We start from the raw sequence: 25,330 nt of genomic DNA on the forward strand, positions 1-25,330 counted from the left end.
CAGTCTCAGCCTCTGATGTTGATAGTTCTCTTGAACACTGTGAGGGTCGGCCAGCTATGCTCCTTACGTGTAGTAGAAGCATGTTGAACAGTATCAGGCCTCTGATGTTCATAGAATTCTCTCTCAGGGTACCTATTGCATCTCAGGTTTTCAATGTGGGTATTCTGCACATCCTGCCATGCTTTCTGGTCTCATGTGTTATTTCTGTGTGCAAGTTTGGGACCAGCCCCTCTATTATTTTTGACGTGTAAATTATTATGTATCTCCCACCTGCGCTCAAGTGGATATAAATTTAGGCATTTTAATCGGTCCCAATTGTTTAGATGTTTTACTGAGTGGATTCTAGCAGTAAAGGATCTCTGCACGCTCTCCAGGTCAGCAATTATACGAGCTTCGAAAGGGGCTGTCATTGTGCAGCAGTACTCCACTCTAGAGAGCACAAGCGTCTTGGAGAATATCATCATCGGTATAGCATCTCTAGTGTGAAAAGTTCTTGTTATCCAACCTGTCATTTTTCTTGCAGTTGTGACGGCTACTTTATTGGGGTTCTTTAAATGTAAGGTCTTCCAACATGAGTACACCCAGATCCTTTACATTGCCTTTTCGTTCAATATTATGATTTGACTGCATTTTTTATGTAAGTTCTGGCTTTTATATTTTCATTTTTTTCCATAGCACAAGAGCTGGAACTTATATTCATTAAATACCATATTTTCTGTAGCCCATTGAACCTTCCCGGAACCCTGGTACAGTACCTTCATTTGCAAATTTTAATTTAATGTTTTACTACAACTAAGACATAATAGAATAGAATCTTTGAGTACTAATTCAAGATCAGATGCCATTACTATAGCCAAGTGCATCAGAGATAAAAAAAAATTAAATCTGTATTTGCCATTAAGTTTTGAACTGTTGCCTTTTCATTAAAAAGTTGAATTTTTTGGGGGGATGGTTAATATTGTCTTACATGGCTGAAACGTGTTAGTAAGAGGGCTTAGCAGTTTTATTGTCATAACATTTTTATTGAAATTGAACAACTTTTAATTTTTAACACTTTAGTCCGGGCATGACGCACCATTGCGTCATCCGTTTACTGTCGGTCATCTCGGGGATGACGCAGCATTGCGTCATCCACTAAAATAATTGCCAAAAATCAGGTTTTTATCCGATTTTTGGGGGGACTGTTTGGTAACTGTCAACAAGCCGAATGCAATCTGTGACTACAACACAAACATGAAAGGTGTTGATCACTTTGACCAAATGATCAAATATTATAACTTCATAAGGAAAACTCACAAATGGACGAAGAAAATGACCTTCTATTTTGTGCAAATGGCTATCTACAATGCTTATGTGATGTACAACTACTACACAAAAATACTAAACTATAATACTACATATACTAAAATACTAAATACTAAACATTTGTTGGCAGGAATTGGGAGTGTAGCTGTAAGGCGTCTGGGCGCTCACTCGCGGTTAACGCGTGGCCCGTCTTCAACTCGTCAGCGGTTGGCGCGTGACCAGGTTTTTTATTTTATATGCTAATGTTCCTCTAGAGAATTATATTGCAAACCCATTGATACCAAAATGAAAGACCTAGGACGAAAATTGAGGTGAAAAGAGTGAACACATTTTATTGCTTTTGCGCGCTCCTTGGTAACTCATTCGCACTTTCTCTGTTTGCTGCGGGTAATTAGTCAGGCTTTTGGAGTTTATGTGCATTTAGTGCTGTAGAGAATTCTATTGCGAACACAAAGATACCAAATTTAATCTCGTAGGACGAGAATTAAGGTGACAAAGTTGAAGAGAGTATACACTTTTCAGAATTAACACTCGCTCCCATGAAACGCTGGGACCCAAATTGCACAGTTAAAGGGTGGCGCACGGGGCACGCCAAAGTGTTTATTAAATTAAAAAACTTTAAATGTTTCCAAAATAAACCCTGTTAAAAAAATCTTGTAAAAAGGTGCTACTTAAGCGACAAAATAAGGTAAACGTGAACTAAATATCGGGCACTTGTGTCTATCATATGAGCAGTGTTGAACACAGTGTTTTGAACAGTAAATCATGAATGGTTTGGTGCTCTTTATTCCTAAAATGTTATGTAATGACATTGTGCTATAAGAGATTGCCTGGGACTACATGTTAGCCACATTACTTGTTGGCCATGTTGAAGGTTTAATTTATAGGTCCGTAGACCTATAAAATTAAGCGTCAACAAATTAACCTTATAATATATATATATATAGACAGTAAGCCTGTGTATACTGTAGGTTTGTATCGAGGTCCACCTAAGGTTGAACTACTGACCTTTCCCAAGGTGTAACCCACAACAGTTGCCAAGTTCCTGGGTACCTATTTACTGCTGGGTGAATATACGCATTAGGTGAAAGGAAATGAGCCCAACCATTTGTCCTGGCCGGGAATCGAACCCAGGATCCCTGATTGTGAATGGAGAAAGGAGTCAACAAGACTAAGAGATGTACAAGTGTCTTAAGTGTATACTTAAGTGCTTGGTAAATCCCAGCCCTGATACATCCCAGTGCAAAAATAAATCTAGAAGCCTTGGGAGCCGAGGAAGTCAACAGCCTGTTGGATCTGAAAAGCAGAATAGAACCAGTGAAGAGCAGAGGTGCCATAGGCACAATCAGAGAACACTGTTTCATCACATCAGAGGTCTGCGGTTGTTCAACGTCCTCCTAGTAAGCATAAGAAATATTGCCGGGACAACAGTGGACATCTTGGAGAAAACTATGTAGTTTTCTCTTGAAGGAGTGCCGGACCAACCGGGCTGTGGTGGGTATATGAGCCTGCGGGCCGCTCCAAGCAACAGCCTGGTGAACCAAACTCTTACAAGTCAATCTTGGCTTCGGGCGGGACTTGGGAAGTAGAACAACTCCCAGAACCCCCATCAAGCAGGTATCAAGCTGGTATCAAGCTCTCACAAGTCAAGAATGGCCTTGGGCCGGGCTTGGGGAAAATTCTAGGACTCCCAGAACACCTTCAAGCACGTAGCAGCTCTGGCCAAAATTTACCGGAAACTGAAGCGTACATAAAGAGAAAAAGGGACAAAAGCACGAGCTTGGAGGAATCAGTCTCATAGCTAACCATTGTATTTACACCAGTGTAAAATACCAGTTGTGATTATCTTAAGGTTATCTTGAGATGATTTCGGGGCTCGGCGTCCCCGCGGCCCGGTCCTCGACCAGGCCTCCTTTTTGTTACACCCCCCCAGGAAGCAGCCCGTAGCAGCTATTTTAACTCCCAGGTGCCTATTTACTGCTAGGTGACAGGGGCATCAGGGTGAAAGAAACATTTTGCCCATTTGTCTCCGCCTCCACCAGGAATCTAACCCGGAACCTCAGGACTACGAATCCGAATTGCTGTCCACTCAGCTGTCAGGCGCCCAAACAGGTGCCTGTCAGTCGGGCATGGTAAACTGGATTATTTTGTGAGTCTGCCAAGAGCAGAACAATAACTTTACAAGTTCTTACGTTCTTGTAAAGCCACTATCACGCATCATGTTTTGGGCAGGTCCTTGATCTTAATTTTTCCTGGAATATGACCTGCCAAATTGTTTAACAATCAGGTACCCACTCACTGTTGGGTGAATAGAGGCGTACAGTTAAGGATTGGCACCTAGTCAATCCTTCCCAGGAAGGTTACAAACCCAGGCCAAATTGCTGTTAGTTACCAGTGCAAAGAAGAGTGAACTGGTCAAGTAACTGTACACTGACTGGACAGTGCGAGTCCACAATCTGACACTCCCAATGGCTGGCTGTCTGCAAAATAAAAAATCACCCAACACTTCATGTGATTGATTATCCTAATTTCCCATTTTTGTCCAGCCTTTTTCAAGATTTTAAAAAGTTCCTGTTTAGCTTTATCTTGAAAGTTCTAGCTAATGGGTCCCAATATCATATCTAGGCAGCTGCCTTCCCTAACCACCGATATCCAATCCTCCTGCTGTTGCTAATGTCCAGTTATCTCTAAAAAATATAATTTTTTATTTTTGTTACACCTTTTCTGCAGTAAATTTTATTGTCTTGAATGTTGTTTCTGACTTTTTTACCTCTCCTTGGACACCAATCTAATTCTGGGTTTAAATAGTTGGATGAATTCCTAGAGGATCAGTAGGATATACTGCAGCAACCAACAGCCTATGGAGTAAGTTATCACCAAACACGCCTCATCCCAAGCAAGGCTTGAAAAGTTACAGGTAAGCAAAGTTCCAGTACAGTCAGTTACTTCACAAGTGCTCCTGGAGGAGCTCTATTACATGTCCTTTACAAGTGCTCCTGGAGTAGCTATATTATTGTCATATTTTGTGAGTGGTGAGGACAGAGTGCGTGATGCAGGTCTACCATAATGGGGGAAGGTAAACCTGAATATACTAAAAGATATTCAAGATTCGGGAAAACTCTGGGAAAAGACATGTTTGGAATTAGGGCAATTGAGTTACAGAACACGTTATTGGGTAACCTAATAGATGTGGATTGTTTGGTTGTTACAAGCATAGTTTAGACATACAGTACTGTATGTCTAAACTGTTCATAGTTTAGACATTCAGTACTATATATATATTTATGAATGAATTTGAGTGGGTATCATTAGGTGGTGCCTTATATGGGTAAATAGAACTTTGCAGTTTCCTTCATTTAAATGTTACTGCAACTTGAGATTTGATACAAGAGTTGCATGAAGCATAAACTGCTTCATAGAAGTGGCATTGTACTGTCTGGTTGTAGGTGGCATTGTACTGTTTGGTTGTAGGTGGCATTGTACTGTCTGGTTGTAGGTGGCATTGTACTGTCTGGTTGTGTGTGGCATTGTACTGTCTGGTTGTGTCTGACATTGTACTGTCTGATTGTAGGTGACATTGTACTGTCTGGTTGTGTCTGACATTGTACTGATTGTAGGTGACATTGTACTGTCTGGTTGTAGGTGACATTGTACTGTCTGGTTGTAGGTGGCATTGTACTGTCTGGTTGTGTGTGGCATTGTACTGTCTGGTTGTGTCTGACATTGTACTGTCTGGTTGTAGGTGACATTGTACTGTCTGGTTGTGTCTGACATTGTACTGTCTGGTTGTAGGTGACATTGTACTGTCTGGTTGTAGGTGACATTGTACTGTCTGGTTGTAGGTGACATTGTACTGTCTGGTTGTAGGTGACATTGTACTGTCTGGTTGTAGGTGACATTGTACTGTCTGGTTGTAGGTGATATTGTACTGTCTGGTTGTGTGTGACATTGTACTGTCTGATTGTAGGTGACATTGTACTGTCTGGTTGTAGGTGGCATTGTACTGTCTGGTTGTAGATGGCATTGTACTGTCTGGTTGTGTGTGACATTGTACTGTCTGGTTGTAGGTGACATTGTACTGTCTGGTTGTGTCTGACATTGTACTGTCTGGTTGTAGGTGACATTGTACTGTCTGGTTGTAGGTGACATTGTACTGTCTGGTTGTAGGTGACATTGTACTGTCTGGTTGTGTGTGACATTGTACTGTCTGATTGTAGGTGACATTGTACTGTCTGGTTGTGTCTGACATTGTACTGTCTGGTTGTAGGTGACATTGTACTGTCTGGTTGTAGGTGACATTGTACTGTCTGGTTGTGTCTGACATTGTACTGTCTGGTTGTAGGTGACATTGTACTGTCTGGTTGTAGGTGGCATTGTACTGTCTGGTTGTAGGTGGCATTGTACTGTCTGGTTGTAGGTGACATTGTACTGTCTGGTTGTGTGTGACATTGTACTGTCTGGTTGTGTGTGACATTGTACTGTCTGGTTGTAGGTGGCATTGTACTGTCTGGTTGTAGATGGCATTGTACTGTCTGGTTGTGTGTGACATTGTACTGTCTGGTTGTAGGTGGCATTGTACTGTCTGGTTGTAGATGGCATTGTACTGTCTGGTTGTGTGTGACATTGTACTGTCTGGTTGTAGGTGACATTGTACTGTCTGGTTGTGTGTGACATTGTACTGTCTGGTTGTAGATGACATTGTACTGTCTGGTTGTAGATGACATTGTACTGTCTGGTTGTAGATGACATTGTACTGTCTGGTTGTAGGTGACATTGTACTGTCTGGTTGTGTGTGACATTGTACTGTCTGGTTGTAGGTGACATTGTACTGTCTGGTTGTGTGTGGCATTGTACTGTCTGGTTGTAGGTGGCATTGTACTGTCTGGTTGTAGGTGGCATTGTACTGTCTGGTTGTGTGTGACATTGTACTGTCTGGTTGTAGGTGACATTGTACTGTCTGGTTGTAGGTGGCATTGTACTGTCTGGTTGTAGGTGGCATTGTACTGTCTGGTTGTAGGTGACATTGTACTGTCTGGTTGTAGGTGACATTGTACTGTCTGGTTGTAGGTGACATTGTACCGTCTGGTTGTAGGTGACATTGTACTGTCTGGTTGTAGGTGACATTGTACTGTCTGGTTGTAGGTGACATTGTACTGTCTGGTTGTAGGTGGCATTGTACTGTCTGGTTGTAGGTGGCATTGTACTGTCTGGTTGTAGGTGACATTGTACTGTCTGGTTGTAGGTGGCATTGTACTGTCTGGTTGTAGGTGGCATTGTACTGTCTGGTTGTAGGTGACATTGTACTGTCTGGTTGTAGGTGACATTGTACTGTCTGGTTGTAGGTGACATTGTACTGTCTGGTTGTAGGTGACATTGTACTGTCTGGTTGTAGGTGACATTGTACTGTCTGGTTGTAGGTGACATTGTACTGTCTGGTTGTAGGTGACATTGTACTGTCTGGTTGTAGGTGGCATTGTACTGTCTGGTTGTAGGTGGCATTGTACTGTCTGGTTGTAGGTGACATTGTACTGTCTGGTTGTAGGTGGCATTGTACTGTCTGGTTGTAGGTGGCATTGTACTGTCTGGTTGTAGGTGACATTGTACTGTCTGGTTGTAGGTGACATTGTACTGTCTGGTTGTAGGTGACATTGTACTGTCTGGTTGTAGGTGACATTGTACTGTCTGGTTGTAGGTGACATTGTACTGTCTGGTTGTAGGTGACATTGTACTGTCTGGTTGTAGGTGATATTGTACTGTCTGGTTGTGTGTGACATTGTACTGTCTGATTGTAGGTGACATTGTACTGTCTGGTTGTAGGTGGCATTGTACTGTCTGGTTGTAGATGGCATTGTACAGTCTGGTTGTGTGTGACATTGTACTGTCTGGTTGTAGGTGACATTGTACTGTCTGGTTGTGTCTGACATTGTACTGTCTGGTTGTAGGTGACATTGTACTGTCTGGTTGTAGGTGACATTGTACTGTCTGGTTGTAGGTGACATTGTACTGTCTGGTTGTGTGTGACATTGTACTGTCTGATTGTAGGTGACATTGTACTGTCTGGTTGTGTCTGACATTGTACTGTCTGGTTGTAGGTGACATTGTACTGTCTGGTTGTAGGTGACATTGTACTGTCTGGTTGTGTCTGACATTGTACTGTCTGGTTGTAGGTGACATTGTACTGTCTGGTTGTAGGTGACATTGTACTGTCTGGTTGTAGGTGGCATTGTACTGTCTGGTTGTAGGTGACATTGTACTGTCTGGTTGTGTGTGACATTGTACTGTCTGGTTGTGTGTGACATTGTACTGTCTGGTTGTAGGTGGCATTGTACTGTCTGGTTGTAGATGGCATTGTACTGTCTGGTTGTGTGTGACATTGTACTGTCTGGTTGTAGGTGGCATTGTACTGTCTGGTTGTAGATGGCATTGTACTGTCTGGTTGTGTGTGACATTGTACTGTCTGGTTGTAGGTGACATTGTACTGTCTGGTTGTGTGTGACATTGTACTGTCTGGTTGTAGATGACATTGTACTGTCTGGTTGTAGATGACATTGTACTGTCTGGTTGTAGATGACATTGTACTGTCTGGTTGTAGGTGACATTGTACTGTCTGGTTGTGTGTGACATTGTACTGTCTGGTTGTAGGTGACATTGTACTGTCTGGTTGTGTGTGGCATTGTACTGTCTGGTTGTGTGTGGCATTGTACTGTCTGGTTGTAGGTGGCATTGTACTGTCTGGTTGTAGGTGGCATTGTACTGTCTGGTTGTGTGTGACATTGTACTGTCTGGTTGTAGGTGACATTGTACTGTCTGGTTGTAGGTGGCATTGTACTGTCTGGTTGTAGGTGACATTGTACTGTCTGGTTGTAGGTGACATTGTACTGTCTGGTTGTAGGTGGCATTGTACTGTCTGGTTGTAGGTGGCATTGTACTGTCTGGTTGTAGGTGACATTGTACTGTCTGGTTGTAGGTGGCATTGTACTGTCTGGTTGTAGGTGGCATTGTACTGTCTGGTTGTAGGTGACATTGTACTGTCTGGTTGTAGGTGACATTGTACTGTCTGGTTGTAGGTGACATTGTACTGTCTGGTTGTAGGTGACATTGTACTGTCTGGTTGTAGGTGACATTGTACTGTCTGGTTGTAGGTGGCATTGTACTGTCTGGTTGTAGGTGGCATTGTACTGTCTGGTTGTAGGTGACATTGTACTGTCTGGTTGTAGGTGGCATTGTACTGTCTGGTTGTAGGTGGCATTGTACTGTCTGGTTGTAGGTGACATTGTACTGTCTGGTTGTAGGTGGCATTGTACTGTCTGGTTGTAGGTGGCATTGTACTGTCTGGTTGTAGGTGGCATTGTACTGTCTGGTTGTAGGTGACATTGTACTGTCTGGTTGTAGGTGGCATTGTACTGTCTGGTTGTAGGTGACATTGTACTGTCTGGTTGTAGGTGGCATTGTACTGTCTGGTTGTAGGTGACATTGTACTGTCTGGTTGTAGGTGGCATTGTACTGTCTGGTTGTAGGTGACATTGTACTGTCTGGTTGTAGGTGACATTGTACTGACAACTTCTCCTCACTGGATATCAAGATGAAATATGGCAAAGTAATTCCAGATCAAAAGTTATTCGTCAAGTGGCATCCTTAAATTTAAATATGAAGGAATGTATAAATAAATGCAACTTCTACTGTTTTAATTTTTATTTTGAAGAATAAGTTATTCGATATCATTTACACTTTCTTTATGTCATTCCTGAAAAAAAAATTTGAAAAAGCAACATCTTAAACACAACATGCAAAATTTTTATATTTTACACATTTTAATACAACACAACATTCAAACTGTTTACATTCACATTGTAAACATTTTCTGGCAGATCTATGTACAAAAAACCCAACCCAGCAAATGTACAACTTGATCACAAAGTCTCTTTGTAACTATGTTAATAATGTGTTTTTACGTTACAATATTACACAATTAAGGTTTTAAGTTACGTTATTAACAGTAACAAAGCTACGAGTGTTTGCTGGGAAGTACCACTACACTACTCGCTGCATTACAACTCTCAGTCTGAGCTCATTCACAGCCTACAAAAATAGATATATTTTAGCATCACAAATGATTATCTCAACTGCATTCAATCACAGGAGAGTTTAGGAGTGAGCTACACTTTTTGCTTTCTACATAATGCTTTACGTAAGGAGGAAAAAGATGTACAATTCAGCCAACGATTAAAAAAAATGCGTCATTTATTAATGCACTAACACTAATTCAATAATTGCCATTATCAACGTGAAGAATGAGTATATTCATGCTCACTGTCTAAACAATATTGCAGTTGACATAACTGCCAATATATATAAAAATTCTCCATCAAGGATCTTTGGTTTCAAAATGGCACTGCCATTAACCTCAGGGCAATTGTTATCAAAATATCCAAATGTATTTGTTAATAAATACATTTTGCTTGAAGTGATTTTGTAACATTCTTAAATGTATATTATTAATTTGCATTTAATATATACAACACCGGTACTATACAAAAACAAATTAAATGATGGAAAACTTTACACCTGGAATGACGAGCAAACTATGTCATTGACATTTGATATTACATCCCTTGGGTGTCAATACAAAATTACATTATTGTAAATGACTAACAATGAATGGAAGTGAAGGACACTAATTTATTAATACCATGAGATATCATTAGTATGGCTTCTTCCTAGATTGTCAAGAAATAATTGAATATATGGTAAGTGAAACTATTTCTGAAAATGAAAATGGGTTCCCCAATCAGAATACAGTACTGTACTTTGTCTATCATTACAATTGTTTAACATTGGATTGAGCTGAATTAACATGAGACTTTGCAAATGTTTACACATCACCAAGAAATAATTTTAAAACTGGAAAACTGTCAGTTCCATTATTCAATGTACAAGCTTTATAACAGCACTCTCTCTAGTATCACCGAAAGGCAAAACACGTCACAGTTTGGCCAAAAATCTGATTACTATATTAACTTCGTCAAAATTATGATGAATTCAAAAGATAGAACTTTTTAATAGAACTTCTTCAGTTGCTCAAATGTGACAAAGAAGATTATATTCCAAGGTCCAAGCCGAAGCCATGTAGGAATGAATCCCTTATACAGCGCCAAGGGTCCCTCAGATTTAACCGTCTGTTGAAATAAGAGATATTTAGATGTATGCATTCAACAAATAGCCCACATGACTAGGGTCTAACACCTGCCATATACAGTACATGTAACTACAATATATAATTTATAATAATTCATTGTCAGTGGGAAGGCAGCCAAAGTGTATTCACACACACATTAGGCTTATATCGACGTTCCCCCCCCCCAGGGTCGAATTACAGACCGCGCCCAGGATGCAACCCTACAACTAACTCCGGGTACCTACTTACTACTAGGTGAACAGAGGCATTAGGTGAAAGGGAATGTGCCCCAACCATTTCTCTCCTGCCTGGGATTCGAACCTGGAATTCTCGACTGTGAGGCAAGAACAAACCCGATTGCACTACCAAGACCCTAAAATGTTGTATTTACATGCACAGAATCATGTGTTTGCCCTATAAAACCACTTGAACATCACTAACAATTGTATGATGAAAGATACAAAAAATCCACAAAATAATCCCTGCAAATTATTTGATTTCCACCAAAATCTTGTACAGTATGGTGGAATGTATATTGCACCCCCCTCCCCTCCCCTCTCCTCCCTGAAAAATAATAAATGGCAGCAGTTATAGAAAATATTTGACAGAAATGCACAACTTTAAAATAGTATGAGTGTGTCAGGATTTTAGTACAGACATTTAGTCCATATGAGGAAGAGAGGGAGAACTGATACTGCAAATTCTTTGAAGACTTTAGTGGGAAATATCTGCGGCAGAGGTGGGTAATCCTGATCTACATCACAAGCATGGTATCAATAGAGGATAAGAAGATAGCAATAGTTCTCAATTTGTGCATGATCAGTGGCTCTATTAAAAATACAAATATACTATAAAATTATTAATCATCTTATAATAAATTTCAGATGGTGTATTATAATCCTTTAACTAAAAGTATGACAGAGCAACTGGCACATGTGCTAACAGCATCTGAGAGGCAAGCTGTTAGCATATGTACTTTATGAAAATCAGGGGAATACTGACTGGATAATGAGGGATACACACTTCCCAATGCTGCACCAAACGCATAAGACGAAGTGAGAGGTATGAGCTACGAGGAAAGGCGAAGGGAGCTGAACCTCACATTCCTGGAAAACAAAAGAGTACGGGAAAAGACACAAGGAAAGATGAAAAAGCAATGTTATATCTCGTGTTGACCCAGAATGAGGCGAATCTTGACGGGATAAGATGGGAACCATTTGGGAGTCAGTGGTTGCTCTGTGTTCAACTACACAATGAAGTGGATGCATAATGGGTCAAGAGGTCAACAGAACTACAGGAGTGTGAAGTAGGAAGTGAACTAGCGAGGAAGGCAACAAATAAGATGGAAACATACATACCACTCTTTGCAGTGGCATGATCAATCTATGGTTGAGCAACATAATGTGGCCAAGAATAAACATAGGACAGCTTGGATAAAGTACAGGCTACAGATTACCAAGGCAGAGACACTTGAAGCAAACCAAAAGATTACAACAGAGGGGAAGACAAACTAGTGATGTGTACAGCCTAGGCTATGGAAAAGTACAAACATTTCACTATGGATATTGAAAGAGGTAGCAGAAACTAGGCAACAGAGAGAGTAAAGCACTGTGTGTGTGTGTGTGTGTGTTTATGTGTGTGTGTGTGTGTGTGTGTATATATACTTTTGTACCTAGTAGCCAGAATGCAATACCCGGCCTACTATGCAAGGCCCAATTTGCCTAATAAGCCAAGTTTCCTGAATTTATATATTTTGCTAATTTTTTTCTTGTGAAATGATAAAGCTATCCATTTCACTATGTATCAGTTAATTTTTTTAATTTGAGTTAAAACTAACGTAGATATATGACTGAACCTAACCAAGCCTACCTAACCTAACCTAACCTATCTTATCCTAACCTAAATTAACATAACTAATTCAATAATTTATGTTCTAAATATAATGTAATAATAACATTTCAAATTAACCAATTGGAATTTTGTTTTAAATAAAGAAAATCACTTGGCCTATTAGGCAAATTGGGCCTTGCATAGTAGGCCAATAAGTGCATTATGGCTATATATATATATATATATATATATATATATATATATATATATATATATATATATATATATATATATATATATATATATATATGTCGTACCTAGTAGCCAGAACTCACTTCTCAGCCTACTATTCAAGGCCCGATTTGCCTAATAAGCCAAGTTTTCCTGAATTAATATATTTACTATAATTTTTTTCTTATGAAATGATAAAGCAACACTTTTCTCTATGTATGAGGTCAATTTTTTTTATTGGAGTTAAAATTAACGTAGATATATGACCGAACCTAACCAACCCTACCTAACCTAACCTAACCTATATTTATAGGTAAGGTTAGGTTAGGTAGCCAAAAAAAGCTAGGTTAGGTTAGGTTAGGTAGGTTAGGTTGACGAAAAAACATTAATTCATGAAAACTTGGCTTATTAGGCAAATCTGGCCTTGAATAGTAGGCTGAGAAGTGCGTTCTGGCTATTAGGTACTAACTATATATATATATATGTATATATATATATATATATATATATATATATGTCGTACCTAATAGCCAGAACGCACTTCTCAGCCTACTATTCAAGACCCGATTTGCCTAATAAGCCAAGTTTTCATGAATTAATGTTTTTTCGTCTACCTAACCTACCTAACCTAACCTAACCTAGCTTTTTTTGGCTACCTAACCTAACCTTACCTATAAATATAGGTTAGGTTAGGTTAGGTAGGGTTGGTTAGGTTCGGTCATATATCTACGTTAATTTTAACTTCAATAAAAAAAAATTGACCTCATACATAGAGAAAAGGGTTGCTTTATCATTTCATAAGAAAAAAATTATAGTAAATATATTAATTCAGGAAAACTTGGCTTATTAGGCAAATCGGGCCTTGATGTATATATATATATATATATATATATATATATATATATAGGCTATGTATATATATATATATATATATATATATATATATATATATATATATATATATATATATATATATATATATATATATATATATATATATATATATATATATATATATATATATATATATATATATATATATATATATATGTCGTACCTAATAGCCAGAACGCACTTCTGAGCCTACTATTCAAGGCCCGATTTGCCTAATAAGCCAAGTTTTCATGAATTAATGTTTTTTCGTCTACCTAACCTACCTAACCTAACCTAACCTAGCTTTTTTTGGCTACCTAACCTAACCTTACCTATAAATATAGGTTAGGTTAGGTTAGGTAGGGTTGGTTAGGTTCGGTCATATATCTACGTTAATTTTAACTCCAATAAAAAAAAATTGACCTCATACATAGAGAAAAGGGTTGCTTTATCATTTCATAAGAAAAAAATTATAGTAAATATATTAATTCAGGAAAACTTGGCTTATTAGGCAAATCGGGCATTGAATAGTAGGCTGAGAAGTGAGTTCTGGCTACTAGGTACGACATATATATATATATATCAGTTCTTTTTCAGATAAGGTAAGTTAGAATAAGAAGCAACAGGTGGAAATAGGAAAAGCAAATGAGGTGGATAAATGTAATAAAATGGACATACAGAGTGAGGCTCAGTAAATGGAGTGGGTCAGAGGCCAGAGTGACAGAAGCACCACCATTCACAATATCAAGAGCAAAGGTGAGGGGAGGGAGGGAATTATCAGTGCTAATAGCTATTACAACTATATAGCACTGGGAAGGGGTCAGGATAAGGATTTGGGATGGGAGGGGGGGGAGGAGGAATGGTACCCAACCACTTGGACCGTCGGGGATAGAATGCCGACCTGCATCAAGTGAGACTGTCGCTCTACCCTCCACCCCAAGTGGTTGGCCAGAGCAAGGGTGAGAGCACCAAAACATGAGCAAGTAGAGATGCTTCAGCACGGGAGGGACACGAACAAGGGGACACAGGTGGAAACTTAGTACCTAGATGAGCCACAGAGACGTTAGAAAGAATTTTTTCAGTGTCAGAGTAGTTAATAAATGGAATGCACTAGGAAGTGATGTGGTGGAGGCTGACTCCATACACAGTTTCAAATGTAGATATGATAGAGCCCAGTAGGCTCAGGAATCTGTACACCAGTTGATTGACAGTTGAGAGGCGGGACCAAAGAGCCAAAGCTCAACCCCCGCAAGCACAATTAGGTGAGTACAACAGCTGGTGCAGCTCTACAGCTAAATTTCACTCCCTATTAATTATGTGAAATTAATCATGTGATTAATCATGTGATTAATTGTGTGAAAAGAAATATCCAGCTTTGACTACACATGACATTCTTCTAACTTCACAATAGAAGAAAAGATCTACTGTATACCATATTATCCAGTGGATAAGACACACTCTTATACCATTAAGTTTAGGCTACAATAATGCCATCAATATCTTTAAGAGAGAATGTCTGTACATGGATGGAGGCCGGATGCTCGGGGTTTGCCTCATCCAACTTTTCAAGTTGAATGTTTTGGAGTACAGGATGGACATAGGCTGGGTGGGATCAGGCCTATTAGTCCTATTAAAAGGGGGATCGGGTCAAATAATGCCCCCCCCCCAATCTAATTGATGAAAGGTGGCTGGCTAAGTTCATAGATTTCTTAATGGAAAATGACAAACAATTTTATGAAAGGGAAGGAGGAGGAAGGGAGGGGGGAAACCCCCGGAGTACTTGGGGGACCACAACCAAGCCACTTACATAAAAGAACACAGTAATATAGTAGCTGCACTTTCAGTAAATGCATGATGAACACAAACGAAAAAAATTATTCAACCAAATATCCTTGTAAAATAAAATAAGGGTGTCATACAGCGAACAATATTACAATAAATAAATTAAATCTTTGGAGGAGAAACCCATCTGTAAAAATGGGTTAGAACACACTTGATTGCATATACCTGCAATAAACTGTCCACAGTACTTGCAACACATCAGACTACACGTACCTGCACTAAGCAGTCCACTGTACTTGCATAAATTCTTGAAGTACACACTGCCCCATTACCACTAACTTGAGCTGGAGATTTTAACCTCTTTTGGTTCATCACTCGCGTCTGAAAATATGGTCATTGTAATACTGTTTAAGAATTGGTGTACTTCATATAAAGAACACTAAACATACTCTCTAATTAAAAAAAAAAAAAAACAGCATTGAATGTAGTGAAACGCCATTTTCTGGGTGAGTCCCAGAGGCTTCCTGGAGCTATCCAGGCTGATATGGATATATTAGCTTTCTGGCATCAGTCAAAGTGCATGGAAATCTTGCTTACCGGGGACCATGAGCCAGAACCTGGTCTCCTCAGAGAGACACGAGGAGCAATGGAGCAATGGAGCAAAGGAGCAATAGAGGTGACTCTCTATTACTCCCTTATCTATCCTTATCTCAACTATGGTATTTGTGCTTGGGGTTCTACTACCCAAAATCACTTACGTCCTCTAATTACCCAACACAAAGCCGCTATTAGAACAATATCCAACTCTGGCCCCAGACATCACTCGGTACCCCTACTCAAATCTCTTAATATGTTAGATATTAAGTCACTGCACATTCTCTCATGTGTATTATACATATATAAAACGCTAAACTATAATGCCAATCCTGATCTTAAAAGCTTCATAGAAGGTTGTAACAGAACCCATGAGCACCACACCAGAAATAAATACAGTTTTGATATTCCTAGAGTACGTCTTAATCAAACTAGAAATGCTCTGCAAATCAAGGGACCCAGAATGTGGAATGACCTTCCCAACCATGTTAAAGACTGTACCTCTCTCAACCAGTTTAAGATAAAAACTAAACACTACCTAATAAATTCCCTGTAATCTACCTCACTCCTCTATTGTCAACCCATGTCTGTTATTTTCTTTTTTTTTTTTTTTTTTTAATCAACACTGTTTGTCAACCTATTGTATTTGTGCTGCTTTTTCAGTCATGTTCCCCCTTTTTTTTATCTTTATTTGTATTTGTTCTCAACACCTTTTATTCTTTATGCTCAATTAGTATTAAGTTCTAGATATTAATGTTTTTCTTGCCCGAAACGCATTGCGTAATAGTGGCTTTAGGCATTGTATGTACTAGCTCTATCTATATATCAATCCATTAATGTAACATCACTTGTATGTATATACCTTACCTGAATAAACATCTGAATCTGAATCTGAATCTGAATCTAATGGAATATAGAAACCCCCGTGTGGTTGGGAGCATTACATGTCTGCCATCGACAGGATCTGGCACCCAGAAAGATAGGCGCCCCAAAACAAATTCGTATTCTGGTGAAAATACTGCTACCGAAAGCTGAACGAGTGGATAGAACTCCCCAAACGAAAATTAGCAAACGAGCATAACATCATTACATTGCCACGCCGCTGTCTGCACAACCTCCCTTCTCCTCCCCAGGAGGGGGAAGGGGAAGCCTCAGACCCTCGCACAGGCAATCCAACTGGCAGTTCTTAGCTGGATGTCAAAAACAGGTGAACACACCGCTGACTGGAGGGAGGGAGGGATGCCAAAAAGCCTCCGGGTCTCACCCACAAAATGGCATTTCATTACACTCAATGCTGGTTTTCTGGGAAAAGCCCTGTTGGCTTCCCAGAGCTAACTACCCAAAGACAAGGAAAAATACAGGGACTTACCTGGGAGGCGGTCAGTCCTCACTCCTCAACGCAAAGTCGAAACAACTGACTGCAACCGGCGACCCAGCGCAATGCATGATCTACCAGGTCCAGGGACATTGACAAGGTAGCGAGCGGCCAGGACCCTGTTCGACTTCCAAAAATCCCGGGCCCGAATGTCAACCGAAGACATGTTGCCAAAGACGGCAGCCAAAGCAGCAAACTTACGAATGCCGTGGGCACGGGGATAGACTGCATGCTGGCTAGACTTAATAACCCTGCGGACGACCAGGGAGATCCGAGCCTATGAACAGGGAAGGAGGGAAACAGAGTCAGTCCATAGCGTATCCCCAGCCACCGAAGCCGTGGCGCGCAAATAACGGCGGAAAGCTGCAACCGAACACAACACATGATGCACCCCAACCTGATCAACCAAGCATCAACAGCCCAAGGCCCCCTCCAGAACTCAGCAGTCTCATTCTTCACCGGAAAAGGAGACGGCTGCAAATGAACAAACCTACCACCAGGACCAAAGGAGCAGAATCCCCTGCGCCAGAGGAGAGCATGAAACTCCCCAACCCGATCCGACCCCCAGAGGCCAATGCCAACAGGAAAAGGAACTTAGAAAAACAACCCTGAACCGAGGGGGCCACTACAAATCGATGAGGAGAGAGAGAAGAGAGCACCCGGTCCAAAGACCAGAATGGCTCAGGAGGGGCATGAACAGGCCGGAGGTGAAACAACGCATGAGAGAGCTTGTGGAACAGGGCAGAAGTAACATCAATACCGAACGCAAGCTGGAGCAGCTCTGCCAGCGCCACATGATACGAGGTAACATTCGGCATAAGCTGACTGTCCTGGAACAACCAGAAAGGAAGGACAAGACAACCATATCAGAGACTTAAGTACACCTACACAAATGACCTTCCAGAGGGTATAGACTCATTCCTCTCAATGTTTGCTGATGATGCAAAAATTATGAGAAGAATCAAGACAAAAGAAGATAAACAGAGACTACAGGACGACTTGGACAAACTGGTGGAATGGTCTAGAAAATGGCTACTAAAGTTCAACTCAGGAAAGTGTAAAGTAATGAAATTAGGCAAAGGGAGCAGAAGGCCAAACACAATGTACCATCTGGGAGGTGATATCCTGCAAGAGTCAAATAGAGAGAAAAATCTAGGGGTTGATATCACACCAAATCTGTCGCCCAGAGGCCCACATCAAAAGGATATCATCAGTGGCTTATGCTAGACTGGCCAACATAAGAACTGCCTTTAGAAACTTGTGTAAGGAATCGTTCAGGGCCTTGTATACCATGCATATAAGACCAATCCTGGAGTATGCAGCTTCAGCCTGGAGTTCATACCTAGTTAAACACAAGACAAAGTTAGAGAAGATTCAATGGTATGCCACCAGACTCATCCCGGAACTGAGAGGTATGAGCTACGAGGAAAGGCTAAGGGAGCTGAATCTCACATCCCTGGAAAACAAAAGAGTAAGGGGAGATATGATAACCACCTACAAAATTCTCAGGGTGATTGACAGGGTAGACAAAGACAAACTCTTCAGCGCGGGTGGAACACAAACAAGGGGACACAGGTGGAAACTTAGTACCCAGATGAGCTACAGAGACATTAGAAAGAATTTTTTCAGTGTCAAAGTAGTTAACAAATGGAATGCACTAGGCAGTGATGTGGTGGAGGCTGACTCCATACACAGTTTCAAATGTAGATATGATAGAGCCCAGTAGGCTCAGGAGCCTGTACACCAGTTGACTGACCGTTGAGAGGTAGGCCCAAAGAGACAAAGCTCAACCTCCGCAAGCACAACTAAGTAGGCCCAAAGAGACAAAGCTCAACCTGCGCAAGCACAACTAATTAAGTACAACTAGATAAGTTCCTATGCAGTGATAGGAAAAACTGGAAGGATCGCCAGGAAACTTCATACTGCTACCGAGACGAAGCATGCAAGTGGAAGACCATCAACGAAGCCACCTGCGCCCCATACAAGTGATGATAGACTCGAGTCAGAAACTCCAGACGCGAAGACTCGAGGAGGAGAACGAACAAGCCTCGTACTAGGCTGGACCGATCTGCTGAAAGAGGCGGAGCCGCGGGAAGACCCTCATGTTCGGACACCGAGCAAGCAGCGCCTGAAATCAAGGCTGGGCCGGCCACTAAGGAGCCAGAAGGACAACTCTTCCCTGGTAAGTCTCCAAGTGGGCCAGGACCTGGAGCAACAGCTGAACCGGGGAAAAGAGGTACAGGTAACTCCATCTTGCCCAGTCCTGCCTAAAGGCGTCGACCCCGACGGCCTCACAGTCAGGGAAGGGCACCACATATACTGTACCAGGAGACGCCTCTACCACGCCGACACGAAGAGATCCACTTCCGGAGGCCCAAACATCTGGCAGAGCCAACTGAATGAGTTGGCATTGACTGTCCATTCTGTGGACAGGGGAATGAACCGGGACAGACCGTCCACCAGGACATTGGACACCTCCCAAACGTGAACTGCCGGGAAAGCCAAACCCCGAGAACTCAGTAGACGAGTCACCCAAAGCAACCAGCCCCAACGAGCCAAGGACCGCATGGAACCCCCTCGGTTCAGGCAATGAAACCCAAATCCTCTGGAGCGACCTCCACACAGCCGCGAACTCCCGCACCGTGCTGTGAGCCCAACGGAAAGTCGAACCCTGCCGTCCCTGTCCGGTCTGGTGAGCACTGGTCACAAAGCCCAAGCCAAGAGACTGCATCCTTGAACACATCGAGTGAGGGCTCGGGTAGATGCCAAGGCACTGAACCCCGAAGAACCCTGAGGAGAAAGCTGGTGACACAGCAACAGACTCAAAGCCCCTGGAGGCCGAACCCAGCAGTCGCGAGAGAGGTGGAAGGGACGTCCCCGAAGGAACTAGAGCAGCCGATAAAACCACACCCGACCCGGCGGGTAGACCATTACGGCAAAGTTCAGGCTCCCGCACAAACACTCAAGCAACTGCTGCATGACCCAGGAGCCCCACAGGAACAGATGAAGGCAGGAATGCAGGCAAAGCAGAGCTGCGAGACCCGGGAGCCCCTCACGAACAGACGAAGGCAGGAACGCAGGTGAAGCAGAGCCGCTGGAGGAAGAGACAAGGAAGTGGTCCGAGCATCCCACACAAGACCCAACCAAGACCAAACCTGAAAGGGAACCAGATGGGACTTCCGCCAGTTCACCAGGAACCCGAACCCGGCAAACTGGGAAAGAACCAAATCCCTATCAAGCAGACATGCGGACTGGCTGGGAGCCCAAACCAGCCAGTTGTCGAGGTAGGCCAGAACCCGAACACCTAACAGATGCAGGCGGGCCACTATGACCCAAGTAAGGCATGTGAAAATGCAAGACACCAGATTCAAACTGAATGGAAGGCAACGAAAGCGGTAACCTTGACACCCCACAACCAAACCGAGCCAGTCCCTGAACCTCGGATGAATCGGGACGTGCCAATATGCATCTTTGAGGTCCAGGGACACCATTCAAGCGCCCGGCTCCAACAGAAGACAGACCTGGGACAGGGTAGCCATCTGAAAGGAGGGGCAATAAACTCACAGGGATGGGACAAGTCCAGAATGAACCAGAGATCAGCGCAGTCCCGTTTTGGGACCGGAAACAGGTGGGAAACTCACCTGAGAGACGAGGTCATTTTGACCACACCCAAGCAAACACCCTCTGAGATGACTCGACAGAGTGCAAGAGAAGAGGCCTGCCCCACCAGCCCCGAACCCCCAAAAGGAGAAGGAGCCACCCAACACGACCACAGGCTGCCCGAAATGCCCACAAATCGTGGGACCAGGCGCGAGCACACAGAGCGAGTTTCTTCCCCATCACCCCATCAATGGGACGAACCGCGGAAAGGCTGATGCACCTTACGAGAACCTAAGTGGTGCACAGGGGCCTGGTAGCCTGGTGGATAGCGCGCAGGACTCGTAATTCTGTGGCGCAGGTTCGATTCCCGCACCAGGCAGAAACAAATGGGCAAAGTTTCTTTCACCCTGAATGCCGCTGTTACCTAGCAGTAAATAGGTACCTGGGAGTTAGTCAGCTGTCACGGGCTGCTTCCTGGGGGTGTGTGTGGTGTGGAAAAAAAATTGTTAATAAACAGTTGATTGACAGTTGAGAGGCGGGCGGAAAGAGCAAAGCTCAGCCCCCGCAAACACAACTAGGTGAATACAACTAAGTGAATACAGGACGATCCCCGCACCGACCAGAAAAAGATGGAACCGAAGGCTGCACCTGCCCCGAATCTGGCACCACTGTCCTACCACGACGGGAAGAACCCTGAGCCCTGGCACAATCCTTCCAGGAAGGTCCCCCACGAGCTCCTTGGAGGACTAACAAGTCCGACATAGGAAGACAACCCCTCCCCAACTAGCAGAAGCTGCCTGCGGATACTGCACAACTGCAGACTCTGCAAAGAGCAATGGACAAAAAGGTGAAGACAACCTAAGATCCAGGAGCCAAGAGGATTCCAAGGAAGAAATAAGCACCTCTTGCCCACACGCGAGTCGAGAAGCAAAAAAACGTGAAACCGCAGCCCGCAGGAGCGGCGCGAACAGCTTTAACAATGCAGACAATGCACGCACTGCTGAGGGCAGCGCACTAGGGCCAGAGGCAGCCCTAAGCTCCTCCACATCCAACTCAAGCCGGGCAGCGCACTAGGGCCAGAGGCGGCCCTAAGCTCCTCCACATCCAACTCAAGCCAATCTCAGGACAGCTTGAGGAGGGAGAAGAAATGCAGGGCTGAAGCCAGCAGACCACGTGTACGCAAATCCTCCGCGACCAAGACAGCCGAAATGGAAGGAATCTACACATGAAGCTGCATCACACTAACATTCCACAGAAGGGCAGGGGCAAACATGCATTGAAATGTTCAAATCCATCATCCCCCCCTCCCGGGAAAACCTACAATGCCGTCCGAGCCTCCCTCCACTCAAGCACGCGGGACTGACAGAACGTATGCCAAGCCTCCAACAGGAAGAGTGGGCAGTTTGCTAACCAGGATGACTCTAGAACTTCGTAACGAACCCAGTACGGACACGAAGATCCATACACGAAGAAATGAGGATCCATCATGAAAGCATAATCTGGGTCGCGCAGGAGGTAAGCTACAAGGGCTTTCTGCACCACATGTGACGGGATGCGGGAAGCCGAAAACCTATGGAAGGACGGGATCGAGAAACCCACAGGATCATGGAACTGAACCCGGGGAGGGGTAGACGCCAAATCCAATTCGTACGAGGAGGGAGTGAAAGAGAGCCCCTCCCCTTGTAACACCAAGCCCCACTCCTAGAGTATGAAAACCCAGGTGGGGTCCAACGGGGCCCAAGGCCCCCAAGTCAACCCCCCCCCCCTGCCCTGGGAACCTCACCCTGAGAATCCAGGGCTGAGACGTCTTCCAATCCCCTTGCCTCTAAAAGAAAAAGCAGGAGCAGCTCAAAAAACAGGAACGAAGGGGGCCCACTGGTCAGACCCAGAAGCGCTGGCTGGAGGACTAGGCTCGAATGCATCTGCCGTCACCCTAGAAGGAGACGGGGGGAACCGGATGAACCACCGAAAGGACAAGGAGGGGCGGACAGAACCAAAGTCGAAGCAACTCCCACCCCCAAGTTCGTGTCCCTATAACCAAAATGGGGCAGTCTTGGGGCATCCAGGGAAGCAACGAACCTATCGGGTTACAGTAACCTAAACTGAGTATGCAACGCCTCTGCTATCTGCACTCTCATATTGTTCAGTAACTTGGGTGAACTGGAGCATGTACAAAGAACAAACATCGCACGACTCCGGGTTAAAAGAATCACCAACCCAACAGTCAGCATGGCGGAGGCACAACCGGTGATTGTCACCCAGAGACAAGGGGACAGAGCAACCATTAATCTCACACAAAGCGAGAGGGGACTCAAGGGTTGCATCCATCGGACCATGGAGCCCCCGCGGGGTTTCCCTGGGCCCTTAGCCTTGGTAACACGCTAAGGGAAGCCCAGACAGGGTACTGCGAACCAGCGCACAAAACTACTAAGTAAACTTTTAAATGCTGAACTCCTGGGACGTGTTCACTCACAGGGCCTAGCAGGGGGTACCACCAAAAACACAGATATGTCGATATAAAGAACCCCAAGTATAGATGGGGGGCAACCAACCAAAGGCAGACCCCCACAAGGCAGGAAACAAAAACAAAAGAAAACCCCCGCAAGAGGACAACATACCCAGGCGGAACAGAGCCGGCCGCTATAATAGGTGATGACTAGCCGTGCAGTACCCTGCGCCCCTACCAGTGGCAAAAACTACCCCCTATACAGAGGCAAACAAGGGCAACAAAAACCCCAGCTGACTCCAAGGGCTGCCAAGTACGGAGCAGTAAAAGACACAGCAGAGGTAGATCCCAAGGCGAATTGTGGAAAGTAGCCTCAAGCCCCAAGGGCAGTATTTACAGGGCACCTAGGGAAGGAAACCCTAGGCGCATGCAGCCCAAGTACCGTAGAATATTACTCCTGGATCACACACCATCTATAGAGACAGACCACGCCACAAGACACAGTAACTGGAATCAAAACAGGAGCCACAGGCATATGTGGCTCCTGTTTCACATCAGTAAAGAACTGCTGGATCACCGGCACAAGGGTCTGAAGCTTCCCCTGCACTCTCCTGGGAAAGGGGGGGGGGGGCACAGACAGCAGTGCGGCAACATAATGACGTCATGCTCGTTTGGTAATTTCGTTTAGGGCGTTCTGTCCACTCGTTTGGCTTTCGGTATCAATATTTTCACTAGAATAGGGGGGTTTGTTTTGAGGCGCCTTTCTTTGTGGGTGCCAGACCCGGTCGATGACAGACAGAATGCTCCCAACCACACGGGGGTTTCTATAGACCATTGCTCCTCGTGCCTCTCTGAGGGGGCCAGGTTCTGGCTTGTGGTCCCCGGTAGACAAGAACTCCATGCACTTTGACTGATGCCAGAAAGCTAATAGTTAAAAATCAGCCTGGATAGCTCTGGGAAACCGACGGGGCTTCCCCCAGAAAAAGAGCTTTACTTTTAAGCACCGTACTGCGCCGAGTTTATTGTGAAATTCCCCCTGTGCGCATGAAATAAAGTGTTCCCAAAAAACTTTTTTTCTTCGTAAAATGATAGATTCCCTTCCCTGAACATGTCTATGTAAAAATAAATACCAAATTCCACTTACTTAGGCTGTGGGGATGTGGACAAGGGGCGCTGTGACGTCATCAGGGGCTATCTTCTTCTTCTTGAGGTTATCTTGAGATGATTTCGGGGCTTTAGTGTCCCCGTGGCCCGGTCCTCGCCCAGACCTCCACCCCCAGGAAGCAGCCCGTGACAGCTGACTAACAACCAGGTACCTAATTTACTGCTAGGTAACAGGGGCATAGGGTGAAAGAAACTCTGCCCATTGTTTCTCGCAGGCGCCCGGGATCGACCCCAGGACCACAGGATCACAAGTCCAGCGTGCTCTCCGCTCGGCCGATCGGCTCCTGGCTGGTCGCCCGTGTGTGACATGCCCAGACATGGTTGAGCGGGCCATTCATGCACCGGGTGTTGCCACAAATATATTTTCAATTATTTGTTCTATGTATTTCCAATGCGGTTTTATTTGTTTTTTTATCATATATGATGCATATTTGTGTCCTTTACAATATGTATACAGTAGAACGTTCATAATGTTCCATGGCCCTGTGATACATGTGTCAGTAATGTGTCCACAATAAATGTTTATTGTTGCAATATTACTTGTTAAAAATTCATTAAAATTACAATATGTACAGTTTCACACACTATTTACACAGTAACACACTGTATTACACACTCAGTACTTCGGAAGTGAGTAATAATCAACGAAGTAGTCCATGGTACACAACGCGACTTCGCTCTCGTTGCACCAGGTACAGATAGATTATATTATTCGCTTCCTGTTTCTTCATTCTGTGTGCTTGCAAATAACGCACTCATGTACACCCTTGGCATTAGTACCTGTAGGTGGTATGTACCCAAGCTTGTAAAACGTAAGGTAGTCTTGAAAAGATTACAGGAAAAGATCAATTTGTAAGGTAGTCGTGAAAAGATCGCTTTGTACGGTCTCACACAGGAAGAGATTCAGCCAGCCTCAAAGAGGGTCCCTCAGTCAAGAAGAGATTCAGCTATTCTT

The 25,330-nt window shown here is 43.5% G+C and overlaps 1 protein-coding gene across 1 annotated transcript in view; it reads right to left on the reverse strand.

Annotated features, from left to right (window-relative positions):
* Nucleotides 1-8,979: 8,979 nt before the first annotated feature.
* The window catches only part of Bmcp (uncoupling protein Bmcp mitochondrial), an 83,117-nt gene continuing 66,766 nt past the window's right edge, over nt 8,980-25,330 (reverse strand). The window contains exons 8-9 of the mRNA XM_045762158.2: nt 15,470-15,577; nt 8,980-10,481 (exon numbers count right to left, since the gene is read on the reverse strand). Coding sequence (XP_045618114.1) covers nt 10,362-10,481; nt 15,470-15,577 — 228 coding nt within the window. The 3' untranslated portion in view covers nt 8,980-10,361. The remainder of the gene's footprint in view (nt 10,482-15,469; nt 15,578-25,330) is intronic.

This window comes from Procambarus clarkii, chromosome 14 (assembly GCF_040958095.1).
Source record: "Procambarus clarkii isolate CNS0578487 chromosome 14, FALCON_Pclarkii_2.0, whole genome shotgun sequence".
Taxonomy (NCBI): Eukaryota; Metazoa; Arthropoda; class Malacostraca; order Decapoda; family Cambaridae; genus Procambarus; species Procambarus clarkii.